The 25,661-nt window shown below is 34.4% G+C and overlaps 1 protein-coding gene across 4 annotated transcripts in view; it reads left to right on the forward strand.

Annotated features, from left to right (window-relative positions):
• The window catches only part of CCSER1 (coiled-coil serine rich protein 1), a 1,053,860-nt gene that overhangs the window by 424,201 nt on the left and 603,998 nt on the right, over positions 1-25,661 (forward strand). For all 4 annotated transcript variants that reach the window (XM_081140171.1, XM_081140174.1, XM_081140172.1 and 1 more), the window contains exon 7: positions 2,952-3,029. In XM_081140171.1, coding sequence (XP_080996297.1) covers positions 2,952-3,029 — 78 coding nt within the window. The remainder of the gene's footprint in view (positions 1-2,951; positions 3,030-25,661) is intronic.

Here is a 25,661-nt window from a genome sequence, read left to right on the forward strand (position 1 = left end):
ATCTGTTATAGTTCTCAGACTTTCCATATCCTTGATGAACTTGACATTGGTCAGATTTTTGCAAAAAGTTCCTCAATTTGGGTTTGTCCAATGTTTTTCTCATGATTAGACTGAGGTCCTTGGTTTTTTTGTAGTAAGATCACAGAAGTGACTTCCCCATCTCCTCACATTATGTCTTGCTATCTGGTTGAGGTAGGGTTTGCCTGGCTTCTCATTGTAAAGTTACCTTTCCTCCCTTTTCATACACTACTCTTGGGAAAAAAGTCACTAAACACAACCTAGGGGTGAGGGTGGGGGGTTAAGTTCCACTTCTTGAAGAGTATCTACATGGGGTTGACTTTCACATTATTGTAAACTGACTATTTCCACAGTCTCTGAAATATATTATCAGCAGATAAAGTCATAATGCTAATAAAATATTTTATGAAGATACTGTAGGACACATACTGTTAGCTTTTAAAAGCATCAAATGAAACTTATGAAATACTTTGTTCATTTGTATTTAAATACAGTTGCATTGGTATCACTATCATTGAATGAGAGGGTAAATGAATTGAAGTATAATAAGATGTATGGATAAGACCTATTTGAAGAGTTTACTACAGTATTTTATCTAAAAGGGTAAACAAATTAGAATGGCAACTAAATTACAGATCACTGAAATGCAAATTGAGAAACAGTAAGCTAAAAATGAAGATTTTAAAATTCTATTTATTTATATTCTCAACTTAGTAATTAAGTGCAATTTATAAGGTGTTGTCATAGAAGTTTGATTTGTTTCTTAAGGGATTTTTTCATGATTTCCTGAGAGCAATGGAATTAAAGTGTCACACTATAAGATGGATTTGAAAGTGAAAGCTAGGACAAAGTTTTCTCTAAGAATGACAGGTTACATGATGCAAATTTTAGAGTCTGCTTTCTACAGTCTTAGGATGGCACATTTATTTCTGGAATGTTGTAGGAGACCTCAACCCTAAAATAAGTTAACCATGAAGCTTGATTTTTGAGCTGCTCTACTTATGGAAGTTAGGAAGCCTTCATCTGCAAGAATATGACCCAGGATTTTATATTTTCACAAGCAAATGTCATCTCTGTACCTGAATATATGATTTTTAAGGGCACATAGTTTAATATACTATATAGAATATCATTACTTCAGGAAAATATTGTATAATTCAACTACATACGAACTGTGTTTTATCACTTGCTTAAATTATCATGAGAACTCTAATGAGGAGAGAAACAGCTCAAGAGTCATATTTTTCTAATTCTGCAAAAAGGTTTTATTCATTTCTGAAGTTAGAATTTTATGGTAAATTTATTTCTAAGGAAACCTTTGTTTCTCCATTGCATCATGCAATAAAATAGAAAAAGTCAGCAATTTGACTATTTCCTAATTTTGATAATATAAGTGACCAAAAAGCTCTGAATACATTTATAAATTAAAGTCGATAATTAACTCACCTTAATTATCTGGTGCATGTATTTTCCTGCTTCCTTTAGTAAATTATGGTTCAGTTTTTACCTAATTTTCTCCTTTGGACATTTTAACTCTATACTGTCATATCAATTTCTAAAGTTGGCGCATGTTATATGAAAATGATTTTGAATGTCTTGGTTCCTGTAGTTCGTACCATTGTTTCTGGACTAATCAGTCAGAAGTAATCTCACTTTGATGGCATTTCCAATGTATCCAGTTTATTGTACACATGAATAAAATTATTGAAAATAATCTCTCTTTTTTAATCCTCACCTGAGGATATGTTTTTATTGATTTTTAGAGAGAGAGAGAAACTGCCGTTGGCTGCCTCCCGTCTGTGCCCCAGCCGGGGATGGAAACTGCAGCCGAGGCCTGTGCGCCGGCTGGGAATCGAGCCACGGCCTTGGGGTGTCGGGGCCGGCGCGCCACCGGGCCACCCGCCTGGGCCAAAGTGGCCTTTGAGCAGGAGAGTCTGAGAACTGCGGCAGGTGCAGCATCTGTTCTTTGGGTTTGTTCTTTTGTTGGAACTTAAGTCAGCCAAACTTGTCTACTTGCTCCTTTATCTCAATCAGCTCATTCTATTGCTTTAATCTTTACTGCAAAATTCCTTGTATTTGTGTGCATGGATATTTGGAAAACAAGCTAAAAAATGGAGTGTGAATTATTTTCAATGTTTTATTAGATTATCTACTTAAATGGAAAATTCCTCTAGGAGAATAAGCTAAGAGTATATAGTAAAATCACTTCTGTTGCTACCTGTTATCAGTATCCTTTTCTTGCTTCTAGATAAAGTAATGACAAGCTTCTAACACATGTTTTAGGCTAATCTCTTAGTTAAGAAGTTTTCATTGATTATATTTTTAAAGGATTAGAAGAGCAGCATTAGTATCCTTCCAATAATGCTCATATTTGTCTAAATCTTTTATGCTTAAAATTTTTTTGAGCAGAGTATAATAAGGAAGGTTGTAAAGTGTCAGGGTGTGTGAATATGGAAACCTTAACTATTTAATATTTCTTCGTTTTGTATAGTAATGGCAGACATGCTTTTTATAATGAATAAAAACTGGGTACAATGATTTAACTCTTCATAAAATAAAAAAGATATTAATAATCCATGTTTGAAAATGAACTTGAAAGACATAGATATAGCAACATAGTAGATCATTACAGATACAGTTTTTCAAAGAAAAGGTAAAAATATAAAGTAAGCAAATATAATACTGAATACTACTTAGCACAAAAGATGATCATTGCATTTAATAAAATGCATTTGTGATGTACACTGTAATAATTTAACTAATTTCTCAGATAACGATGTACTTCTAAATAAGGAATAATTCACCATGTAAAATAATTTGAATTTTTCTACATCCATATTTTTATTTATTTTAATAAGGATTATATTCTAAATTAGTAATAATAAAAATGCTTACAGACAGTGTCCGTTTAACTCGATTGGTTTGTCTTGCAGAGTGCAGATATGAGCCCAGCAAGCAGCACCGCCTCGCTTCCCGTTAGTCCCCTTACTGAAGAGCCACTGCCTTTCAAGGTAAGAAGCAAACAAGCAGACATGATTGTTTATAATATTTTTAGGATAGTTAATAAATATAGTGAAATAAATAGATAGGTCATGCATAGGTGACGGTAAAATGGAGTGCTTTAATCTGTAATAATCTTATATCAAATGTTAAAATCCTTTTTTGTTTCATTTTGTTTTGTTTTATTGTCATTCTAGTTGCTAAGTAAAGGTAACTTTTGGAATAGAAATTGATAATTTATGGAACACATTGTTTGCTTGGCAAGGAAAAGTCAGTGGTTTCATTGTAATAGTTTGATGTCACGTGAATTCAGGGTTTCAGATCTTACGTCTATATTAATTTAAGCAATAAATTTAGAATGAATGTTCAGTTCAGCCCTCATCAAGTGGTTAAATTTTCATTAGCTGGTTAAATTTCCATTGATGACTCTAGGCCATAATTAGTTATCTAATTTTTACAAAATAATAGTCAAAATCAAGAATTGAAATATGGAACCATTCTTCCAGACACATTATACATATTTTTTAAATGTTTAAGTAAACATGCAAATTGGCATTTAAGCAGTATGATCAATAGAATTCTTCAGTTTGGGAGGCTTTATGCCTGACAAGTGTGAAGTCATCTTTTTGTCTTGCTATTTAAGATTAGATTTTTTTCTTTATGCCAAAGCTTGTAGATTAGCTACTTTATATTTGTGCCGGGGATATTTGGATTTCATTAGGATTATTATAAATAAAGGCACTCCTTAAGATCATGGAGATAAGAAGAAACACTTGGAGCGTTGGATGTTGCGCTTATGTGCAATTGCTTCAGTTTAGTTTGATTTAAAAACAGGGAAATGTACATTTGGGGGTTCATTATGACTTTCATGACTATTGTATTCATCACAAAATTGTTATTGTTGTGTGTGTTTTTCCTTTTCATATGAAGACTGTATCTAATTCAACTTCGTACTACTTAACGCCTAGTGCAGTGGCTGGCATGGATTTGCATATACTGAAAATTTACTGTATTGTTCAAATGAAAATAATAGAAGACTATGAATTCCATTGTGTATCTTAGATTTCTAATTATGCATGCTTTCTTGCTCAATGATAGACAATAGTAATTGTTAAAAGCCCATTTTATATCAGAAAATTTTGAAATACTGAATAGTATTCTGATTATATTATTTATTGAGAAATATTTCTTTATTATTCTACGACAAAAGGAAACCATAATTCAAATGTTTAAAGCTTAGTGTTACTTGATATTTTCATCTTACGGTGTATGGGAGGAAATGTACAGAAGAATCTTATCTTTAAGAAGGTTTTAATTGGATTTTCAAAGCATCATCAAAAGCCATTTTCTCTTTTTAATATATTGAAAATGCCTACACTTCTTGAAAATTAGTGTATTTTTAAAAAATATATATATTGTTATTGATTTCAGAGAGAGGAAGGGAGAGGGAGAGAGAGAGAGAAACATCAATGATGAGAGAGTCACTGACCGGCTGCCTCCTGCACGCCCCCTGCTGGGGATCGAGCCCCAACCCGGGCATGTGCCCTGACCGGGGATCCAACTGTGACCTCCTGGATCCTAGGTCGATGCTGCGTTACATCCAGGCAGCAAAATTAGTGTATTTTTTAACAGAGGTAAAATAAAATGTGAGATATAGTCTAAAATCAGATGATGTAAATCTAATATAAATATAATTATTTTAGTTAGTTTCTCTGATTGGTTCTAAGAGATAAATATTGTTCCTGTGTTAATGTGTGTAAGGTGTTTTATCAACAATTAAAACTTTCAAGTGCTTATAATGTATGATATTGGCTTTTGGTAGCCAAAGCAGTCTTTAATGTTTACTTTACCATGTGCAGGTATTCTTTTTTATAATAAAATGGTATGAGATGACATTAAAATATTTCTGTGGAAAATATGTTGTGCAAAATACTACACCTGGTATTATGTAGGTATATAAAAATTATGAAGTAAAATATGCAAAAAATTATCAAATATAATAGCATCTTATTAGTATTTAAAAGTATTTGAAGTTTGACATTGCAAAATAACATTTCTGCATTTGCTTCTGTTATTTTTATATTGTAAATTGTTATTATATAAATGAGTAATAGATTATTTATTTAAACTTATGTAAACACAAACTATGTAGAAACTATTTTGAGATACACCTTAGCACTATAGTTGCAAAAATGTGTTGGAAACTGTTTGACACATAGAAGACATTTGAGATTTCTTATTACCATATCCTGAAAAATTCTGATATTATAATTTATTTGCATCTAAAACTTTTAATATTATATTTAACTAAATGGTAATAAGAAAAAAATGATTTTTTTTCATTCCCCATGAATGTGACATGGTCTTTCAAGTTAATATAAAATTAATCCTCTTTAACCTCTTATTTTCCTTTTCTAAGACTGTGATTCCAGCACCCAACTCCATAACCAACTGCCTTAATGAGGCCACTGAAAGATAAGCTCTTATGGCTGATTGAGGGGATTGATTTTATTTTTTTCTACTGAGAAATAATTAAGTTGCTAAAATAAATGTATTCCATTCTTTTTCTTTGGTCTGTGTTGGAAGTACTCATGTAACAGTAGGAGAAAAATACCCTGTTTTGGTTCAAGTGTTTATCGGTGTGAATGCTTTTCTCTAGTTATCGTTTTTAGACTGATATTCAGATTAAATTGATTTTAACCATATCATTTAAAATAATGACATATATGTGTGTGTGTGTATATATCTATATATATACACATATATATATTTACCTTCCCACTAATATATCTATCTTTATTCTTGAATGTTAGATGAGAAATTGGCTATCAGTAGGCCAATAGTACCACACTAGGGTTTATTAAATTAAGTGTGGAAGAAAACTGGTAGCATCCTGGAGAATCTCCCACGGAGTCAAGAGATGTAGGTTAAACAAGACAATTCGATCTTGTTTGGGACAAAATGCTTCTTTAGGGCAATATTTTTCAACACTATTAATATTGGAGCTCATTCTCTGATTTAATTTTTAAACAAAAACATGTATGCACTGAAAGGTAATTCAAGCCCCATATACTAAACTTCTCTGTTTTCTGCACAGAGCAGTTAACCTCCTACTAAACTTTTTAAACTTGCATTTACCATTTAAAACCTATTGCTGTAGTGTTTTGTTTTGCTCAGCTAGTTTTTTCAAAAATGAGGATGTTTCCTACAAATACTCATTTAGTCTTGAACAGTTGCAGGGAACTTTGTGCCTTTCTTTCAGAAAGAACTGATTGACCAAAGAGAAGTAGGGCAGGACCCATGAACGCCGTTTCACCACAGTCATCACCCTTCCCTACTGTATTCATGTCTGGCTATGAAAGTTTTTGAATATATCTTTTCAGAGGAGAATATGCATAATGCACGAGTCTATACATTTACTGCAAGTAACAAACTCGCAGATTTCCTAGTGAGACTCTTGGGGCTAAGAAGCTTCTAAAATTCCAAGTTAATATATTTGTGCAGACTGTTGCTATGAACATACTTTTGGAGACAAAAGGCAAATGTATAACCTCTCTGTGTTTTTTTAATGCTCGCCTGAGGATATTTTTCATTGCTTTTTAGAGAAAGTGGAAAAGAGAGAGAGAGAGAGAGAGAGAGAGAGACATCAGTGTGAGAGAGGCACATCGATTGGTTGCCTCCCTCACATGCCCCAACTGGGGCGGGGATTGGGGCTGGGGATTGAACCTGCAACTGAGGTACATGTCCTTGACTGAAATCGAACCCAAGACCCTTCAGTGCGAGAGCCGATGCTCTAACCACTGAGCCAAACCAGTTCTAGGGCTAACCTCTATTTTTATACAGTATTTAGCATTACATAAACTCTCTACACAGCTGGTCTGTCATATGCCACTACATCATTATGAAAGGGCCAAGGGATAACTAATTTTGCAAGGGTGGGAATAATATTTTATCAAATAACCATAATGAAATCATAAAAAAAAAAGTTCACGATCATTCATCTAAGGCCTTGATTTGGGGAAAATAATGAGAGAGTACACTGTTTAACTGTTAATTACAATTTTTCTGTTTTTCTGTAGAATAATAGTGAACCAAGTTGACATTGTTAAATTTGATATTCCCATTTTACTATATTCTATAGTTTCTCTCTGCCATTCTCTCTGATTTCTCTCAACCATCTAATCACCTGCCTCCTCTCTCCCTATGTTAGGTTCAATCAGATGTTTCACACCAAAGATGCCCTGGGGCCACCAAATTTTACTGTTCTTTAGTAGGATTCCCCTACTAATTTATTTGTATGTTAATAGTCTCAATCCATTCCTGGAACTAACACTCTTGGAGCTGAAGCTGGTTCATTGTTCCCCACCCCTCTATAATATACATGTTATTTAGCCGTGTTCTTTATGCCAGTCACATACATTACATATTTTTTAATTTATTTATACTTCAAGGAAGCTGGGTGCTAGATTTGGTCCCTTTTCCCCCAAAGTTCTATATGTTATAAATAACAAGAAGCAGAAATATTTTCATTCAACTCCTCGTACTTTATTTCCATCTGTGAGACCAGAACTGTATTTTAAATGTAAACCCTTGCTTTGGTGAAAAATTGTGTTTAATGTTCACTTCTAGAAGCCATGCTGTTTATTCTACACCCTTGAGTATTCAGATGAGCTCATATATCTGATTCCTCTTATAAAATATAACTAATTGAAATGTTCATTAATTATGAGGGAGAAAAAGTAAATATAATAAATTTGCCTTAAGGGAAAACTAGTAAATATAGTAAATCATTACTGGAAAAAAAGAAATATGTAATCATTTCTGTAACTGTAGGGACATACAGTATTTTTTTAATCAGGAATGCACCATAGTGTATTTTTCTTTAATTTCCCAAACGTTCCCCTGTGAGTTAACCTGGTAACCTCCTAAATGCGAGTTCCACTGAAGGAACATTGTTCAGTCACATTAGATACTGGGAAAACCACACTGAGAACAAAGCAGCATTGGTATTTCACTCCTTATGTGTTAAAACATCAGTATGCTAAGTAGTGTCAGTTTATTTTGTCTAACAACAGCATAAGAGAAAAGAGCACATTTGGAGACTCCAGGAGAGAGGAGTCAGAGAGTGACATGACACCCACACATCATCTATTGTATACCCTGCAGAGATTTAAACTTTTGTGTGTCTTTATTATTGTTTTTCATAAATTTAATGGTCTCTCTTATTATTAAAAATCACTTTTTCTATGTCACAGAAAGAGCCCTGAAGGGTATATTTTGCAGTTCAGGACATTTTTTTTTTAACTAGACTGTCTCTTCATTCATTCATATGCTAATGAATCAATTTATTGAATTCCTACCATGCACTTGATAATATTCTAGATACTGGTGCTTCACTATAAATGACACAGACTAAATTCTTGCTTTCTTGGTACTTGGATTCTAATGAACAGAGACAGTAAATACACAAATTCACAACATGTCAGGTAGGGATAATAAATGTTATGATGAAAAATGAAGCAGGATTTGGGGCATAGAAAGTAACACTGAAATGTGCTGCTGCTTCAAAAAGTTTGGTCAGAGATGGCCACTTGGGTTAGGGGGTATTTTAGGAGAGACCATAATGAAGGAAGGGAGAAAGCCGCATCTGTCTATGAGAAGACGCCTGACAGGAGGCAGGAGGCTACCCGGCATTTGGGGCTGTGCTGGAGCAGGGTAAAGGAGGGGGCAAGTAACAAGAGGCAAGGTCGGGGCGAGGCCAGGTCAGGAAGGGCCTTGGAGGCCGTAGGACCAGGGATCTTACTGTACAAGGGATGGGAACCACTCAGGTGTTTTTGGGAAAAAGAATGACCCCATCAGACTTTCCTTTAATACCATTCGTCTGACTTCTGTGTAGATATAGGCACAAGGCGCCAAGGTAGAAGAAGGAAGTCGAGGTTCCTATAGGTGAGAGATGACGGTGGCTTAAGCTGGAGTGGTAAAAGTTGGGAGGTAAACATTGGCAGGATTTTGGACACATTTTGAATGTGAGTTCATGGACTTTATTAATGAATTGTACGTGCAATATCAAAAAAAAAGGCCAGTATCAAAGATTATTTTAATTCTAACATTATATTCTACTTTTACCTCTTTTGCTATCTTTCTGATGTTTCAAATAAGTAGATATCATGATGTAGAGATTAATGAGGTCTTATTTTTTGTTGGCGTGGTTTAATTTTATTATTAGTAGTGAGGCAGAGGGACTAAATGTGAGATGGCAGATAATGTCAGTTCTTCTAGGGCTAATATTCAATCCTACAAGGAATGCTAAATTCTTGTAATCTTTTCTCTCCTAGACAACTGAAAAACACACAGGTAAAGCTAGTTTTAACTTATAATTTTATGTGTATTTATAGAGATAATAATTATGGGACAGAAACATGACTTCTTAGTGCTTAGTGGAAAAAATAGAGGCAGACAAAAAAATCTCCAAGGGATAGCTGATGAATTTTGAATATAAAATCACACTATGATTATATATTTAAGGGGTTGATTTATGATATGATAATAATTTTAAATACAAAATGGCATCAATGCTTTTCCCTAATGGGAATAAATTATAAGAGGGATCTATTATCTATAAATGTATAGTTTAAGCAATTATTTTTGATGACTTAAAAATAAAATTATTGTTTCAGTTATCTATTGCTGCGTAATAAACCATTTTAAAACTGACAGCCTAAAACAGTAACTTCTTATTGTCATTTATGATTCTTTAGGTTGACTGAGCATATCTGGAGAGTTCTTAGTTGAGGTTTATAAATGGGTACAGTAAGATGTAGGCTGAGAATGTCCTTATCTCAAGGACCAAGTGGGGCATACATCCAAGATGACTCCTTATGCACTAGCTTGAGTTTTCTCACAGTGTGGTGGCTTTTGAGTAGTTAGAATTGTTACATGGCATATGGCAGAGGGCACCCCCCAGAGCGAATGCTCCAAGAGGAGAGGAAGTAGGAGCTACCAGGCCAATAACAGACTGGACACAGAAATAAACAGCTTTCCCGCCACATCCTTCTATGTTGGTTAAGCAGTTACACAGTATGTTGATGGTTCCTAAGACTACCACTGTGTTCAGAGATTTGTTAGAAGGACTCATAGAACTCAGCTTGTAGCCATACAGAGCACATCCACTCTTCTTCCAGCAATGTACATGATGTTTATACAGGGAAGCCCATTAAAAATTCAACACCCCAAAATTTTATTGGGGACTGGTCATATAGGAACCATGAGCCTAGAGCATACAGAGATTCTAAACTCCTAGGAAGAAATCAGCTGTGCAGCATAAACAGTGTTGCTTGTACAGATCGTTTTGGGCAGAGTAAGCCACTCTCAACCTTTATGGAAAGTTTGATATGAGTGTAGGACACTGTTGACCATTCAAGTTCCCAGAAACCAGCCAGTAGCCAACCTTGCAAGAGATCTTTCTAAGACCAGTGTATTAGTCTGCTAGGACTGCCACAACAAAATACCACAGACTAAGTAGCTTAAATAACAAAAAATGATTTTCTCACAATTATGAAGGCTACAAGTCCAAATTCAAGGTGCTGGAAGGGTTGGTTTCTGGTGAAACTCTCTACTTGGCTTGCAGATATTCTTCTCGCTATGTTCTCACATGCTTTTTCTCTGTGCATGCACATTCCTGGCATTTCTTCCTCCTGTTATAAGGGCACCAGTCATATTGAATTAGGGCCTACACAAATGTCCTCATTTTAACTTACATTTTGAAGATCTTATCTACAAATATGGTTATATTTTGAGGTGCTGGGAATTGGAGCCTCAACATATGAATTTGGGGGGGTTACAATTCAGCTCTGGGGGGTGCCCTCTGCCATATGCCATGTAACAATTCTAACTACTCAAAAAATAGACTTAAGACTGCTATGTTCTCTCGTTTGTGCACATAGGGCCCACCTTGACTCAGGGAAGGAAAATCAACTGCATCTCATAATGGAAAATGATAAAGATTTGCAGCTATCTTTAACATATTGACATATGATATTATTTTATTAATTCCTATTGAATTCTCAGACAGGTGTGAGGAAATATATAAGGAAATAAGAGATTTCCTTAAATGTTTATATTTATTAACCATATATTTGAGTATATTTTCCAATGTTATTTTAATTTTCACTAAATTTGGGAACTTTACTTAAAGGTCACGATTTTTGGCTGGGCCACTGTGGCTCAGTGGTTGAGCATTGACCTATGATCCAGGGGATTGTGACTCGATTCCCGGTCAGGGCACATGCCCGGGTTGCGCTTCAATCCCCAGTGGGGGGTGTGCAGGAGGCGGCCGATCAATGACTCTCATCATTGATGTTTCTATCTCTCTCTTTCCCTTCCTCTCTCTGAAATCAATAAAGACACACACATACACACACACACATATATATATACATATATATGTATTTTTTTAAATCTCAGTTTGGTAATGTGACTGTCTTAGAAATAATATTACCTGATAATATTCCTCTCTCTGAAATCAATGAAGACATAAAAAAAGTCTCCATATTTGGATTAACTTGCAGCCCTTAAAATCTTGTGGTTGATAGTATAAAAGAATTATTGGTTTAAAAATATTTTACCAAATTCTTGATTATTACCACTGAGAGTAAAATTTAAATTGAAATAACAATTACCAAACAATACTTTCTATATTATTATGTTCGTATAGTGTTCTTTTATGTTAACTTTTACTTTTTGGTCTGTCAAGATAAGTTTTGAATGAACATTGTATCTGTTATTTGATTTTTGCAGATAGCATTACTGATGTACAATGAATACTCACATAGTAAGAAAAATGATAATTTTATATACTGAAAAGACAAATGAAATTATTTTTACATAAATTAAAGCCAAAATCAATTTTATTTAATTTGTGCTAAAGACATGCAATATCTCTGAGACCTCAGGGAAAAGGATTTTAATGAGAGAAAAAACACAAATATTTGTATGTTGCCTACTGGCTTCATATTGCTGTCCAAGTTACTCTCACACACTGTCCAGATGATTTCAGCAAGGCATGTAGAAGATATAGAACATGTCAACATTAATACATGCTAAATATAATGGCATATGCCTTCCCACTCCATCTCCAGCGCACATTCATTTTCTTCCTTAGATTTAAATCTGATGAGTTTCTTTATATTTGCATAGGTTGATGCCTTAGGAAAACTTAACTATTTTGACTTCTCCAAGTGATATTGATATAAAACTTCCTTTGTAAAAATTGTTATTTTAACATGCTTTCAGAGCATTGAGTTATATATACTCTGTTTGCTTACTCTGATCAAAGGGTCCCTTTGATACATTTAGTGGATAAGATTTACCAAGCATCTGTTAAAAATAATCTCAGAAAATTGAACTCAGAGACCCATTTTCTATATCATGGAGGTGAACAGAGCCCTAGAAAACAAGACGCATAGCCCTGCCGGCGTGGCTCAGAGGTTGAGCATCGACCTGTGATCCAGGAGACTGGGGTTCGATTCCAGGCTAGGGCATGTGCCTGGGTTTCAGGCTCAATCCCCAGCGGGGGGCGTGCAGGAGGCAGCGGATCAATGACTTTCTCTCCTCATTGATGTTTCTGTCTCTCTCTCCCTCTCCCTTCCACTCTCTGAAATCAATAAAAACATACTGTAATTAAAAAAAGAAAACAAGATGCATTGATATGGATTGTATTTCATAATTGGCGAAGTGGGGATTTTGTAGGAAAAGTTTGAATTTAGAATACAGATGTAGAATATGAAAGGTTAAAATTCAGGTGTAGAACATGGGAAGATAATTCTAGATACATTTTTACATAAAGGACAAGGTGTTACATACAAGGATACATGCTAGTATCATGACATCACTTTGAAAATAACTTGGATGACAGGTATGTGCACAGTAGAGTTGCTGTTTTCCCCCATTCCAATACTGTGCGCTTTGGAAGGAATCACCATATGCATTTCATACGTAAGTAGCGGAGAGTGTGTGCTCGGTATCTTTAGAGCTGTATCTACATAAGTTATTTGATATTCACTTTATCTCTGATTTTTCTACCAAAAACCTATATCCCCAGTCTAATCATGAGAAAAATATAGAAAAATTTTAATTTAGAGACAGTCTTTACAATATCTAATGAATATTCCTGAAAACTGTCACGATCATTAAAAACAAAGGAAGCCTGAGAAAACATCATCGCTAAGAGGAACCTAAGGAGACGGGATGACTAAGTGTAATGTGCTGTCCTTGATGGGATACTGAGCAGAAAAGGGATATATATTTGGTAAACGTTAAGAAAATCTGAATGAACTATGGATTTTAGTTAATTATGATGCATCAACATTGGTACATTAATCAGAACAAATTACCATATTAATGTATATGTCCTAAATAATACGGTGAAACTCTCTGCACTGTCTTTGTAATTTTCCATAAAGCTAAAGCCATTTTAAAAATTGAAAGTTTACATTAAAAAAAACAAAACACAGGATGTTGAAATACTGCTATCCAAATCCTCAAGCCAAAAAAGCCTTGAAAATTTGGGAAATAAAACAACTTTATGTGTTTCTTGAAAAAAGTGGATTTTACAGAAACTGAGCCATTATGACCTCAACCTTGGTTTGGGAACCCACTTCACAGTGGAGTGGCATCACTGAAACATTTGTTTTGTCTGGCAACAAGGTGTCAGGACAATTTTATTTGAAAACAGTTGAAGTCAACATGTGCACAGGTTGCTGGTGCTCTGTCCCTCAATACTCGCTGGCCCCAATTGTCTAGAAAACCTTGGTATGAGATAGTAAATAGCAGAGGTGGCAAGATCTCTTTTAACATCTAATGCACACATCAGATATTGGAATTGGCTTGGGACTGACACTGCATTTTAGATAACAACTTCATTCTCAATGATAATCTAAGCAATGGATCTCATGTATATATAACACATTATTTCTTATCTCAGTGTCACCATTTCATATACTCTCTAAATCATATACATTCATTCTTTGTTTTTTAATATAGTCCCTAGCATTACTTCAGAGTTTACCTGTAAGTTGAAATATACTGTAACGTATTTTTCTTTAAATAAGAAATTAGCAATCATGATACAATTTGAAGACTATGATTCATTATTAAACATGCACATCAGAGAATGACTATGAATATGAGAACCTGTCAAAAGTGGACTCAGCATGAATTTAGTTGATCTGGTAAAGCCTTCCATCTGTTCTGTCTTGGAATTGTCTGTTTAAATAACAAATGAACTTAGAAGTCAAATCACGCCAATATTTACTTGCAACTTTAAAATCTAATGTGTATGGAATCTAATGAACAAAATAAACAAACAAAATAGAAACAGACTGACAGCTGTCAGAGGGGAGGGGATTGGGAGGCTGGGTGAAAGGGGTGAGGGGACTAAGGAAACAAAAACTATAAGCACCACAACAAAAAGCACCTCATAGACGCACACAGCAGTATGGTGATTGCCAGAGGGAAGGGGGGTGAAGGCAGGTAGAAGAGGGTGGGGGGGGGGGGGATAAATGGTGACTGGAGAACTTACTGGCGGTGGAAACACTATACAATGGAGTATGCAGGTGATGTGTTATAGAATTGTACACTTGAAATCTTTATAATTTTACTAACCAACGCAACCCCAATAAATTCAATAAAAATTAAATATATATATATATATATATATATATATATATATATATATGGTATCCTCAGTAAATGTATACACACTTTAACAGCTGATTCTTACATTTTGAGAATGAAATGGATTTTAATAAATACTGCCTTTATAATTATTCAAAGTGTGTATACATTTTTTGGGACACCCTGTATATGTATGTGGGACACACACATACGTGTGTGTGTGTGTGTGTGTGTGTGTGTGTGTGTGTGTGTATATAAAACTGTGCATGAAATTAAATACAGTTAATTCTGATATATTTCAAATAATTTAGAAATGGTTGTATTATCCTTGGTAACTTTTATAAACTAATCGTTTTTTGTTTTTTAAATATGTTTTTATTGATTTCAGAGAGAGGAAAGGAGAGGGAGAGAGAGATAGAAACATCAATGATGAGAGGGTCATTGATCGGCTGCCTCCTGCACGCCCCTGACTGGGGATCGAGCCCGCAACCCGGGCATGTGCCCTGACCGGGAATCCAACCCCGATCGCCTGGATCCTAGGTCGATGCCCCACCGATGCCCCTCACGCCTGGCCGGGCTAAACGAATCGTTTTTTAACATAAGGTTAAAGATTATTAGACCTAAAATGTTTCTGCTAAAACATTGGGCATCCATTGTTTTAATTATACAATGTGGAGGTATTAAATGGCCATGGTGACAGATGCAATAAAATGAGTAAAATAAGCAAATATTCTGTTAGGAAGTTTTTGCATCATACATTTAGCATTTTGTCACTGCAGTTTTTATACTACACATAAACAACTGGGCTGAGATTCTGTTATTTATAGTAATCCTGCTGGGAAAAATTGGCATATTGATGAAACCAGTTAAAAGTTGGCTAATAATTTTGAAAAATTGGAAAATTCTATTTACTGTTGCCTATAGTAAAGATCTTCTTAGTAGTGTAGGAAACTTACAAGCATCACTTTAAAATGCATTCCAAAAGCGATAAGGAAAGGAGCAATGTATGTTTTAGAAACTTAATTATATCCTCTTGGATAGTGGCTGATCCATCGCACAGAACACTGAAGGTAAGCAATCGCCAGATGGAAGTATCAGAATATAATCAACAGCCTAATAGCATAATTGTGAAGATAGATGTAATTTGAATACAATATTCTGAGTATCTGTTGATGCCAGAGCCTCAGCTATGGAAATTCTGTTTGCTCTTAAGTGTTTGCATGATATTATCAGCGGTCTGGACATGTCCTTTTCTCAGGTAATCTCTCTTACTCTAATAAATCTGATGGGAAACGCTTATGTCAGGAGATGTTACAGATACTGGAGATGTTGGCTAAACCTGATATATTAGGATTTTATTGCATATATATATTTTTTAAGAATAAAGGTTTATTTAGAGTACTTAGGCCCTGCTTAACAAGAAAGGCTTTGGCAGCAGTATTGAGCCTGAAATTTTTTTAAAAGCTGAGCAGAATTGTCCAAACATAATTAAGGGTAGAGGAATTAAGCTCACTTTTCTCCCTTAAGTGTCCTTGCCAGGGAATAAAACATTTGGCAACAGAGCCAGTAGGAAAATGGAGCCATGCCAGTTGCTCCAGCATGTTAAAGAGAGTTTGGTCACACTTTCTAGCACTAAGGCCTACGGGAGTAAAGCCCACAGTGGCCTATCCTCTTGTTAACATAGCCGCTTCCTTCCCTTTCTTGCTCTTAACTTTGGGACTCAGTCACTTGGTGATATTATTTCTACTATTGTTATTTTTTACTATTTCTGTTACTTTCTTGAGTGTGTTGAGTCATTCAGAACAATTAACAAGCATTTATTGAGGTCCTACTCTGTATAAAACCTATGTAAAAGTACTAGGGCAGAAATACTTTATTCTGACTATAGAAGGCTACAGAAAATTACAATGCTGGTTGCATTTGAACTTGGCCTGGAAAAGTGCAAAGTATTTCAAAAGTACAAAGATGGGTTTGAGGAAAGGTAAGTGTCATGAGGTCTGAGCCCAGGGAGAAGAAAGAGCCCAGGTCCCAAGCTTGGCCATGAGGATCTAGAAATTGTAAATATTCAGTCGTGTGTTGCCCATGTGATGAGGAAGAAGCTGTTTGGTATGAAGGGTATTATTTGCTTTATAAAGAACTTAGATTACCTTCTACAGGCAGGAGGTACAGGAAGCAAGTCTATTTGGGCTGCTGTAACAAAATAACATAAACTAGAAGGCTTATGAACAACAGGAATTTATTTCTCACTGTTCTGGAGGCTGGAAAGTCCAAGATCAAAGCACTGGAAGATTTAGTGTCTGGTGAGGGCCCACTTCCTAGAAAACCATTTTATTTTTTTTCTTTTCACTGTAACCTCCTATGGTAGTAGAGGCAAGGGACCTCTCTGGGCCCTCTTTTATAATGGCACTAATCCCATTTGTGAGGGCTCTGGCCTCAAGACCTAATCACAACCCAAAGGCCTCTGCTTCTGATTCTATCATCCTGGCCTGTTAGGATGTCAACAAATGAAGTTTGTGGGGACAGAAATATTCAGACTGTAGCAAGTTAAGCAAATAGTAAGTTGCAAAATGAAGAAAATTTTATAATTCTTTTTTTGGTCAGTTTATTTTGTTCATTAGATTCCACATATTAGTGAGACCATATGGTATTTGTCTCTCTGTCTGGCTTACTTGGCTTAAACATAATACTTTCCAGGTCCATCCATGCTTTCACAAAGGGTAAGTGTTCCTTCTTTTTTACAGCCACATAGTATTCCATTGTATAACTGTACCACAGCTTTTCTATACACTCATCTGCTGATGGGCATTTGGGCTGTTTCCAGATCTTGGCTTATAATTCTTCTTGAGCTTGATTTTCACAGAATGAGTTCTGAACTTTATCTGAAATTTGTTGATTCCTAGGATATCAAATGGTACTAATGAAATGGAAGGTATTTGAGGTATGAATACGTTTTATATTTCATCTACTGTTATTGATTGACTGCATCTATACATGCCCCAATAGGAAAAAATGCCTATATTCATATTTAAATAATAGAGCTTATAGGTGATCTAAATTATCATGAATATATACTAAAAGATTCGTACTTTTATATTTATCTAGTTGGTGTATCTTTAAAAGTTGTAGCTAGTATATTAGTTTCATATTGCTGCTGTAACAAATTACCACAAATTTAATGGCTTAAAACAATTCACACTTACTGTCTTATAGTTCTGGTAGAATCAAGTCTCCCTGGACTAAACTAAAGTGTTGGCAGAGCTGATTTTTTTCTGGAGGATCAGAAAAAAATTTAATTGCTGTTTTGAGCATTTAGAGGTTGCCTGCATTCCTTAACTCATTGCTTCCTTCCATCTTCAAAACCATCTATGGCCTGTCAAGTATTTCTCCTTCTGCATCACTGGTTTCAATTTCTGTCTTTCTTTTGGGCATTTAAGGACTCATGACTTCACTGAGTCCACCAGATAATCCAGGAGAATCTCCTTATTTTAAAGTCAAGTGATTAGCTACCTTAATTTCATCTGCAGCCTTAATTTCCCTTTGCCAGGACATATTGGAGGAAAAAGGGGCATGATTTTCACCATCACAGTTAGTAACATCCCATATATAGTAAGATCTGAGTCTTATTCCTGGCAAAGGAATCTTTCTGGTCATAAATGTTGAGCTGGTTATTTAAATAGTTAAAATACACATGACTCTTTCCCTCTAATTAAGTGGCTATCATATTGATACAAAGAAAGGAATATCCATTGCACTGAATTACACATGCTATTTCTTTTACCCTTAGTATACTTTCCCACCTTCTTTGGCCAATTTCTAATCCCTACCTTATGCCCAATTAAATGCCAATCCCTATTTAGAACTTCCTCCCCAAAGTCACCACAGTACTTTAATTCGACTTCTAATATGGAACTATAAAATTATATTATAGATTATTAATCTCTGCCAACAGATGGAGATATTTGTAAATGCAGATATTATATTTCATATTCTTCATATTTTCTGTTTCAGTGCCTAGGATAGATATAAATAATATATAACACACTAATGATAAATCAATGAGTAAATTATTGAATGAATGAATGAATGAAGGGTGAACAGATCTTTCACTTAAGACCTAATTTCTTCTCAAGTGTTTTACCATATTAAAATTGAAATAGTTATTTTATTAAATTCAATGTTGATAAACTGAAAAATATAACAAATTCTACCAAGCTATCCAAGTAGTATCAGCTGATGAAATTTTCTGTAACTTATCCTACTTTTTCCCCACAATTCTATGCATAGCTGGACCAATCCTAGGTACAAATTATCTGTTATGAGAGTAACTTGGTGCTAGGGAATTTAGTATTCAATGGCCCTTGTTTGTCACAATCTTGTCTTGTGTTCTGAAAATTTGGCATCTGCTTCAGCTGGTATTTATTTTATACCCAGTGTATAAGAGACAGCTGCATTCCTACCAACTGCCTATTTGGATACATAAATGTTACCTTTCCCGAGGTTCCCATAGCCAAATGCTGGAAGTTTTAGATACAGACTGGTATTTCCAAATTGGAAATTCTCTAAGCTGTCTACTTCTTTAGAGCATTAGTTCTCAATACACAGGATTATTGTCTCATTTTACAGATAAGAAATTGAAGCTAAAAGCAGTTAAGAACCTGACTAGAGGTCACAGTGCTGGTAAACGGCTCAGCTGGAATTCCAACTCAGGTTTTTAAAATTCTAAAGACTGTGACTTTTAACTGCTATGCCTCAGAAAGTCTACGATGTTTTTATTTTAAACATGATTCTGACTGTTCATTAGTTTTATATAACTAAAGAAAGATAAGCATAGACACGGGTAGAGAGAAACAGGAGAGGAGAGAAGAGAGAAGAAAATAGCAGAGGGGGTGGGGAACGAACAAAGGAATCATCCCTCCATTCTTTCGGTTTGGCATCAATCACTATAATAATCCTACTGAGGTTATGCATTTTTTTATTCATAGACCTAATAATTTTGAGCTACCTTTGCAATCCTGGAATGAAAGCCACCTGCAATATTAGTTTTCATAGATGCAGAGAATATAATTTGTTTTAGCTCGTTTAAACAGAAGGAATTTTAGTAGAGGGCATTTGGTAACACACAGAATTTCTTGGAAAGTCAGAAAACCGTGCTTGGGTGTCTAGGGACAAAATGGTAGAGAGATTCCTGCCTGGAAGGGATAGGCTTTGGTGCCAGATTGAGAGCAAAGAGGGAAAAGGGATGGGGTGTGGGTTTTCAAGGTTTAATATGTAGTTGGGTTATTTTGCTTGTTTGTTTATTTTTGAGGGAGAGAGAGAATGGAAATTTGAGAATTAGTGGTGGGTGGGTGGTTTGGTGTATTTATAATTAGGGAGAAGAAGGTTGTCCGAGAATTGTGAGATGAAATGATGAAGAAAATATTTATCTAGTCATCCCACATTTTTTGACATTGATTACATCATTTTAAAAAAATATACATTTTGTTTAACTTTTGACCTCCTTCGCCTATTTATCCCACCCGCGAACACTGCCTCTGGCAACTACCAGTATGTTTTCTGTATCTATGTGCTTGGTGTTTGGGGTTTTTTTTTCTTTTTGTTTTGTTTTGGGTTTTGAGATAATTTGGTATTGGTCTTCCTCTGTCTGACTTATTTTACTTAGCATAATTCCCTCATGGCCCATCCATGTTGTTTCAAGTGTCAAGATTTCATTCTTTCTTTATGGCTGAATAATATTCCATTTCATATATATATGAATATGTACAAAGATTAATGACTGTTAATATAGTAAATCGTTGTTAAATATTTGAATTTTTCTTATTGGATTATTGAGTTATGATCTTGTATTTTCAATGTTTGCTATTTCTTGGCATATTTATGTAATATATTCCATTTGAGTAATCTGTTTTTTAAATTGAGGTTTATGATTTTTATTAGCAGAAAATTCATTTTGAGCTATGTGTGCCTCTTTCTGAATAGCAAAGCATTAGTTTAAATCTATGTTTATATTTTAGACTTTAATATATGAGGAAGATAACCCACTATTTTTTATTTAAAATGTATAAGACAAAATTTGTTTTAAGACAATATTAATTGTCTTAATATTAATTAATATTCTCTTAATAGCCTTTAATTTCTGAGCACTTCTATGGGCTAGACAGAGTTTAAGGCATTTTTACATGTACTTTTTCTCAGGAAAAGGCCATTAATTTGGCTAGACGTTTTTAATCCCAGTTTCCATAAGAAAAAACGGAGACTAGCATCATTAATATTTCCAATGTATCTCTAATGATTGGCAAAGCAAAACTCGTTTCAAAACCCATGCTTTAAACTACTGTGCTATACTACAGATTGTACCTTGACCTATAAACCATTGTCTATCTAATTCAGTGTCACCTGTATTAATTGGATGAAGACAGGGCCTAGATTACAGTACCTCTTATGAACACTCATAAGATGAACACTAAAAGATGTACTGACCAGATAATTAGTATCACAAAAGAGTACATTATCATGATTTCTGTTAGCACAAACAAGTAACAGTCGATTTCAAATACATATCTGAATCTCTTATAGAACTTATCCTAGTTACTGTAATTATTGGCATGTTTATTTTTCCATGTCTTCATCAGACACTCCACCTCTACGTATTACACTATTGTGCTCTCTGTAATTTACCATCCCATCTACCACTGTATTTTACATAATAGTCACTAAATACTTGTTAAATTTGGATTAAAATGACAAACCTATTAGCTTGATTTCATTAGCACCTTATCTGGCAGATGCTGAAAAGCTGGAGAAGGCTTTTCTCTTGGGTTGTCAGCACTTCTGCAGATATTTTAAAAACACAAAAAATGAACACATTCTGTTTAGTACTATATTCTCACACAAATGGCCAAATTGCCTACTTAAATTAGAAAGAAAATCAACTGAAGTTACAACAGAATTTAAAGAACTATTAGCAATGCACACACTGTTAACTGTGATTTGTCTTAAATAAAGTAAACAAAATCTTGAATCTCCTAAAGTGATTTTCGGACAAAAGGCCTATCAGTTACCTTAATGAAGATAAATGCAGGGGAAACAAATCCAACAATACTTACTTCTTTGGCTATAAATTGCATGCAGTGTGGGACTTACATTTCTAAAACACATTTCCCTTTTTACTCAGAATGTTTTGATTATACCTGAAAACCAAGCTTTTAAAGTATATAAGAAAATATTAATATGAAATTATTTACTTTCTGTCCAAATGCCAAATATCATCATAATGATTTGCATAACTTTTCAGTGATTTATTAACATAACATCTGTCCCTGTATTCAACTCCTGTACCCAGGAATTCAAGCGACCTTTTGACATTTTTAGGAATGATCCTTGAAGAATGGCATGCTTCAAAATAATCAGAGTAGGTTTTTAAACGGAGGTTAGTTAGCATGGTCTTGTTTAGTATGAAGTTCCTGAGCAACTTGTACATTTGCTTCATGACATTATGTAATATGTCTAGTAATTACTGACAGCTTTATGTCATGTGCCAAAGGCTTCTTACAAGAACTGAAAAGATGAAAATTATGTTCTCAATTCTCATGTCAAATTTTGAATTGCTCAGGGACAAGAACCACATCTATTGTATATATCTATTTTTATTCTCTGAAGAAGTACCTAGCAAAATGCCTTGCATATTTTAGATTTTTATTAAGTACTTATTGAATAAAAGTAATTCTTAAGGCTCATTAAGTATTTTGTGAAAATATAGCAGAACATTAGGTTAAAAGGATGAAATAAGTAACACAGAGGACACATACATATTTTTCTACTGACATGAATATATTATTTAAACTAAAAATAAATTTATAAAGACTCAGATTTAAACCCAAATTAAAACTTTAAGTAACTTAAGGGTAACCTTTTCTACCTTCTCATTTAAAAAAAAAAACACCTCTTTATAAAAAGATAGAGCTGTGTCAGATCCTGTGAAGGTGCTAAAATATACATGTAGATCTTGTCTCCAAGTGATTAAAAACAGTCTATTAAATAAGAAAACCCAAAAATGCTTTAATAAGAGGACTAAGATAGTGAATTGAAGGAATTTCATATTTCGCGGTGATGGTTAAAGACAAACTGGAGGGAGAGGGAACTTAATGACATTTCATGCCGTTGTATCTGAATCCCCCCCATTTGTCACAATTTCTTAGACCCATACTTCCTCCAATTCCTTTTCTCTTGAATCCTTTTTGTCTCCTCTATGGAACAACTTATGCCTCTTCCTAAACCATCTGTGTGACTAAAGCTTGGTCGTCCTTAAAATAAAAGATCCATCATCAAATTCTCTTAGCAATATTTCCAGACACCAGCACTGTCCCCTACGTAGTGGACAGTATCTTTGGTGTTTACCCTCTGCACCCCTCAAAATAAGCTCAAGTATATGGCCTCTGGCAGTGCATAGGAGTAATCGCTTACCCAGTTCTCCACTGTACTGTAATGGATCCGGTGGTATGATGTCTTATTTACCCTAGAATCATTTGTGCATAATGCATTGTCTGCAGTGCTGATCAATCATGAACATTCAATAAATCTCACTGAATAGGAAAGATAACTAAAAAATTGAATCCAGTGTTCTCAGGATGTTGGAGAATAGGAAAAACTCGTTACCTCATTAAATATGGGTTTATTTTATAAATAAATTGGGGAATTAAGGGGGAAAGAATGAGTTTCTAAAGCAAAATAGCAAGAACCAGTGGTGTGCTGGTAAATATTGAATAATAAGCTCTTCTTTAGAAGTAAAACAAGTAAAACACCAATCTGATTTGTAGATTTGCCAATTTATTTGGTGTCACTGCTCTACCACCTGGGCCAGTTTCAAGCTACCAGGTCAAGTTACTGACCTTGGAGTTGGGGAAAGATGAGCACTGTCTGCTCTTGGAAACCTACTCAGGGCAAATCTGGCAGAGAGCTCATGGTGACCTGGAAAGCCAGTCATCCTCTTGGTGTATCACTGTGGTTCTCAGGTCTGATCCCCGACAGCTGGCACATTCGGATGCCCTCCTTGACTTCTTTTCTGTACTGCTCTTATCTTTTTTTTGTCCTCTGACTCATTTCTCTCAATTCTCTCTTGTTTCTAGCTGGTAACTTCTGTTTAGGTTAGCTTCTGTTGTCACATAATTCCTCTCGTGTCATGTCTTCTCTTCACTGATGTTTGTGTGTTTTTCTGCTACCTGGTATCTGCTGTCTACTTCCCCACACGCATTTTGGATGGTTGATATTCAAACTTGTTCAGAGAAATTTTTATTGATTTGGCAAGTTACCATCCAGTAGAAAATGCCAAAGTTAGTGTCCTCATTAACAGTTTTCTCTTATGCTTCTGCCAAGAAAGCTTTGGGACCAAGATGCTTCCACCCACCCACTACTCAGCTGTAGCATCACAGACTCACCAGATGTGCCAGAATAAAACCTACAAGTAAATTCAGAAACAGCCATGGGAGCGGCAAGTTCTCTGAAGCTGGGCTATGTATGTATTGCCTTTTCTGTGAGAGAGGGCCATGAGGTAGTCTCTACTTCTTAAGGACAGGGAAGAATGTGTGCCACAATTTATAAATCTCTTTAATGACACTGTCTTCATATAATCTGATTGCATAAAACAATTAGAATTTTCCTGTTAACTTGACCTCATGACTATAAGTTGCAATTGCCTTTTCCTAAACTGCCCAGATACTACCTTTAGATACAAGTCAAGCAGATGCCCCTAATTCACAGATGTCTGAGACAGCTTGAAAAAGTGCAACTATAAGATATACGTAAGCACTTTTAAAGCTGTTAAATATTAAGCTTTTAAAATTTTATATTCTAAAAATATAGGTTTAGAAATGCTTTATATATATTTAGAATATATATTTAGAAATATATATGTATTAAATGTGTATATACACAAACATGTATTAAATATGTGTGAATATATACACACACACAAATAGAAAAGCTGCATCTGTATACACAAAACAGATTTATTTTCAACAGTCTCTCCCCTACCATTACCACACATATGCTACAAGTGTGCATTAGTAAAAAAACGATAATTACATCAAGGGAAAATTTATTAATTTCACAAAATTTACAAAATATAAGAAGTTTGATTTAAACAAAGAAACGCTTATATGGTTAAACTGGCTGTATAAAACTACTTAAATATCATAATGTGAATTTTCTTTAAAATTATTATGTTTTAATATTGTAACAGATTATAATAAATATTTTACTAAGAAGCTTTATAAATATGTATTTTTTTAGTTTTACTATGAGGAAAATAAGCCGAGTTAAAATAGTCTTTTAAGCAATAATTATTGGCTATTTTGAATAAGACATGCAGGATATGTAATGAATAAATGAGTATACGAAGTAATAGATACCATCTTGGGTTAAAAAGTGACTATAATTTCAACCAATAAATTATTTTTAGACTACATTCAAGTGAAGATATTATGTTCACTTACAATGTGAATGCTGACTATACATAATTTTATTCTTTTTTAATGTTTGAATTAATCCTCCTGTTGATAAGATCTTACTATTAACATCTAGTAGGAGGGGGAAAAAGGCATAAAAAAAGGAAAAACATCTAGTAGGAGCACATATGAGCTCATTTCTATTTTCCTATATAATCTGATTGCATAAAACAATTAGAATTTTTTCTAATTGTGTGTGCACTCTTCTTCAGTAATTTGGATTTCTTTCTTGTCATTTTCATCTTTTACTGCATTTACTGTCATAGTTCTATAGTTAAAACATGTTTTTCTATTAATATTTGAAAAAATAAACTTGATAATACTATTTCTAATTTACTTAAGACATTGAACAAATATTTTGTCTAACTTGTTAACAAGTTATTGATAATATCCAATTGAAAAACTAGCAGACTTTCAATTTATGAAAAGTGATTAGTTTAAACAAATAAAAATGTTCTACACCATTAAGGA

This window comes from Miniopterus schreibersii (genome assembly GCF_964146895.1).
Source record: "Miniopterus schreibersii genome assembly, chromosome: 1".
Lineage (NCBI taxonomy): Eukaryota > Metazoa > Chordata > Mammalia > Chiroptera > Miniopteridae > Miniopterus > Miniopterus schreibersii.